General features: G+C 41.5%; 1 protein-coding gene across 1 annotated transcript; it reads right to left on the reverse strand.

The window, feature by feature from the left end:
* Positions 1-413: 413 nt before the first annotated feature.
* LOC108678913 (glutathione S-transferase Mu 2) lies at positions 414-3,304 on the reverse strand. The gene is made up of 5 exons (XM_018167409.2): positions 3,180-3,304; positions 2,003-2,116; positions 1,717-1,899; positions 1,180-1,275; positions 414-712 (listed from the first exon to the last, which is right to left on the reverse strand). Exons 1-5 carry the CDS (start codon positions 3,300-3,302, stop codon positions 503-505), a joined length of 726 nt encoding a protein of 241 aa, XP_018022898.2. The 5' UTR covers positions 3,303-3,304; the 3' UTR covers positions 414-502.
* Between the last annotated feature and the right edge of the window lie 694 nt (positions 3,305-3,998).

Raw genomic sequence — 3,998 nt, forward strand, 5'->3', positions numbered from 1 at the left:
ATATTGAATTTTTTATAGCTGAATGGGTCACTAATTTTTTTCAATTCTCGTACGTCTTCATTTATTTTTACTAATAGAAGGGTTATCGCTCGAACCAACCAACAATGTCTACCTATTCACTTATGACACAAATGCCTCGACTCGGAATGCTGAATTAATCAACGTATGAAATTCTAGATGTCCCAAGAGACAATTTCGAGACAATTGCTGCAGCAGGCATTAAATGCCCAAGCACGAAAGGGTCATAACTACATCGTAGGTGAATGTTCTACTCCACAAGGTAAAGAAGCTTAACTTGTCAAATAATGTCCCCGCGTTTTCGGGACAGGTCACTGCCAATTTTTTTGTCGGGTCTATGTATTTAGTGAAATAACTCTGATCTCTTCTCAAAAGGGATGAAAAAAAAATTTCCATCAGCTGCAAGAAAACTTTATTTTACTGTTCTTCCAGGAACAAAAAATGTTAGTGAGTGGGAGAATTATTGGGCTAAAGTAAGATGGAATTAGACTCCACTGCCGAACTTTGCCGTGGGTCCACTGAATTTATCTTTAATTTTTGCAAATTCCGGAGAGCTTCGGTATTTCTTGATGCTGGGAATGTCCTCGATGCGCTTGTGGAAAGCCTGGAGGTTGGCGTAGCTGTCGAGACAAGTGGGCACCAGAGCGACGTAGCGCTCCAACGTCTCGAAAAGCACGAAGTCGACAATCATAACCTGACAGTCAATATATGTTGGGATCAGCAAGGTGTTCTTTGCCTCTGAAACTTGGCATTAGAAAATTAAACTGATGCCACAGCTCTGTTAATCGCGGCTGAGCAGCGAAGTCAGGAGTTCTGAACACGTTTTATTGTTGACGGGCTGACTGAAGTTTACTAAAACAAATGAAACTCTTTTTCTATTGAGTACTTTCTACAAATATTCCAGTACTCGTCATTATCCTTATTTAACAGTATAACCTTCACATTAGATACAGGCCACCATTCTATCAAGGTTCAAAGTATATTTACTCTATTCATTTAACTGAATTGAATGGAAGAAATCGGAAATATGAGCAAAATAAATGGTTCCAACACGGATGTTAACTTCTACAAATATCTTCCCATTACTTAGGACAGATTTGAAAATAGTGTTATCTGGAATTCGTTTATGTACTTGCTTCTAAGAAAAATTGAAGAACTAACCTTATCACCCAGAATGTAGTTGTTGCTGCCCACCAGCTTTGAAAGTTTCTTCAGGGTGTTGTCGATGTTGGCAATGAAATCGCCCTTCTTGGTCTCCTGTAATCGCAAACAAGGACGTTAGTCTAAACCTGCGTATAATTTACTGAAGTCTCAGATCGGCGTCTTCTAAGGAATGAAATTTCCCCTATTCGGCACATACATTCGAAATAGGGCAAAAAAAATTCCTCAAGCATTCTCAATTCTAACGACCAATATCAAGAACTATTAAATACTCGAGATTAAATATTTTGAACAGTTACCCATTAAATTCCAGAACCGCTGACGTACCCAAAGCTAATACCATGGGTCGCAAGCCCCAACCCCCTACTCAAAGATCATGCCTTACTATTGATCCCATCAAGAGTTTCGTCGAATGACATGCGCTCAACCGACTTACCTGTACGCATGGACCATTGCAATGGCCCAAATATGAAGTCCAAGTCGCTGACGCATCGATTCCATCAGAGTCAAAAAAGACAGTTTGCAAGAATAACTTACAAAATCAGGGTCGTAGCACAGCATAACAATGCTTCGCCTGGCATCAGCCAGGATGCCTTCAGCCATGTCCAGCCGGATGCGTTCATCCTCAGTCGATCCCACCAGGTTATTCTTACGGGCGAGGTACTTCAGGATGGCTCCACTCTCGGTGATCTTCAAGTCTCCATCGATGTAGTATGGAAGCTGGAAAAAGAGCAATATTCAGTAGACTGACAAATACTTGAAAAAATAAATGTAATTGCAAATTTATCTATTACACACACGTTATGAATAAAGAGGAACTTACGTTGGGGAACTCCAAACCCAGGTTCTCTTTGTCTTCTGCCCACTCAGTGGTGTATTGCTTGTCTACGTACTCGGTGCCTGTGTAGAGGAGAACGTAGCGGATGTTCTGGGCCAACTGCAACGGACATTTTGACTGTTAGAACCAATTGGAACGTCGGGAGTAACGAGACCTTGACGCTTTAAAATCTCATTTTATGCATTAAGAGAACTAGATTATAAAATTAACCTAGGCGAATGAGTCATTATCGTATTGCTTATGTCAGATAGCTCCTCGGCAACAATATATTGTAGTAGTCACATAAACTTTCTCAAACATCTCAGATACCATCTACCCCTACCGAGAAATAGTTCACGGCTGCCCCGAAATATTACGTCCAGAAGGAAGGAGAAGAGGGAAGTAAGTCACGTAACAAGAACCAAACGAGAGACCTTGGCATAACCAAGAGTTCGCATATATCATAACTCATATGGAAGACGAGCTGATGCTTCTGTATAGCTACAATTGGNGTATCATTGTCTTCGAAGTCAATGCCCATTGATCTTCCTCAGCCCAGTCGGCCTTGCACAGAATGTATATTTTAAGAAAAATACACTACAAATTTGCAGCAAAATCTAAACCGCTTGTATGTTATCAAGTGGTGATATAACTATACAAATTGTAGTATAGTTATTGTGGCATCTGCCAAGGGTGCGTGGCATCTGCCAAATTGTGGGTGGCATCTGCCAAGGGGCAACTATTGCATCATAAACTTACTACGCCCCTAATACTCTGAGAGTCAAGACGCAATGCACGTGGGAGAACTACTGCACACTAGCTTCATGGCATACCAAGTATTGATAACGCTCGCAATATCCGATACCATTCCACAAGATAAACGAGAGACGTGAATATTCAATACTCGTCAACCAACGTGGCATTGTTCAGGAATGCATATATGATTATAATTTGCACATGAATAAATGTCGGAACACCTGCTCTAGGCTTCTAGCAGGGACAGCCAACGTTCACAGGCGGCACTTCTGTTCAAGGTTGACTAGGCTTGCAGATGCAACGACTCACGCCACGGCATCACTAGTCTTGTTTCAGATTCAGAATCTCTATTATCAAGCGAAATTTTCACACTGGAAATCCCAACTTCATCCAAATATCAGCTATGAGCTCGATATAATATACTTACGCCTCTAATACCCCAATATCCAAGAATGGGCGCCATGATTGATAGTAACGTAGACTGGAGATTTGCAGAGCAAACGAACCAACCGACTTCACACGGCACAGAACACACTAGAAGCCGCTGCATGAATCACGTCGCCTTATATACTATAGTCCCGGTTGTCAACTTGGCGTTCGTTGGATCGCTCGTTTGAAGGTCATAAACAATGACTGGGCTTGCTTTTCACATTGCAATGCGTGGACGGTTTCTGCCCCAAAATCGAAAATTTTTACTTTTTCAGTTTTTATATTCATCTTAAAGCTTACATTCTGACGCATCTAACGGTACCAAAACCATCTCTGTACGTTTATTTGTGCGTTCACGACAGATCGCGAAAGGGTTAGGGGTGGTGGAGTTCTTTAACATATAAGATAGACCGAAATTTCCGGTAGCACACTTAAATAGCTAGTCTGAACACGCTGTGCTTCAGTTTCGTCGTACGGGATGGTTCTCGTGCAGTCGTTCGTACCATCCTTGACAGAAATTGAGCTCCAGTATTGTCTAGTCTTGCAACCTTGCACCTTTGAATGTCTATTTCGAGGTGCGCGCGACTTTGCCGAGCTCCCAGATCATTCACATCGGTCTTAACCGCAATCTTTTCAAAAAGATTTTAGAATTATCAGTCATGAACTCTTTTTTCATTTTCGCTGGTAAACTTTATAAGCAAGTTGATGGTTTATTAATGGGCCTTCCCCTTGGTCCCACACTCGCTAACATTTTCATGTGCTTTCATGAAGTTTCTTGGTTGGCCGATTGTCCCATTGATTTTAAACCGATTTTTCA

Source organism: Hyalella azteca, unplaced genomic scaffold, assembly GCF_000764305.2.
Source record: "Hyalella azteca isolate HAZT.00-mixed unplaced genomic scaffold, Hazt_2.0.2 contig7865, whole genome shotgun sequence".
NCBI classification, from domain to species: domain Eukaryota; kingdom Metazoa; phylum Arthropoda; class Malacostraca; order Amphipoda; family Hyalellidae; genus Hyalella; species Hyalella azteca.

Coding starts and splice junctions, on each gene's coding strand:
- LOC108678913 (XM_018167409.2), bottom strand. CDS start 3,302: ATGCAGCGGCTTCTAGTGTGTTCTGTGCCGTGTGAAGTCGGTTGGTTC. Junction 1,276..1,716: donor TGTGCTACGACCCTGATTTT/GTAAGTTATTCT, acceptor TTGCGATTACAG/GAGACCAAGAAGGGCGATTT. Junction 713..1,179: donor ACTACATTCTGGGTGATAAG/GTTAGTTCTTCA, acceptor ATTGACTGTCAG/GTTATGATTGTCGACTTCGT.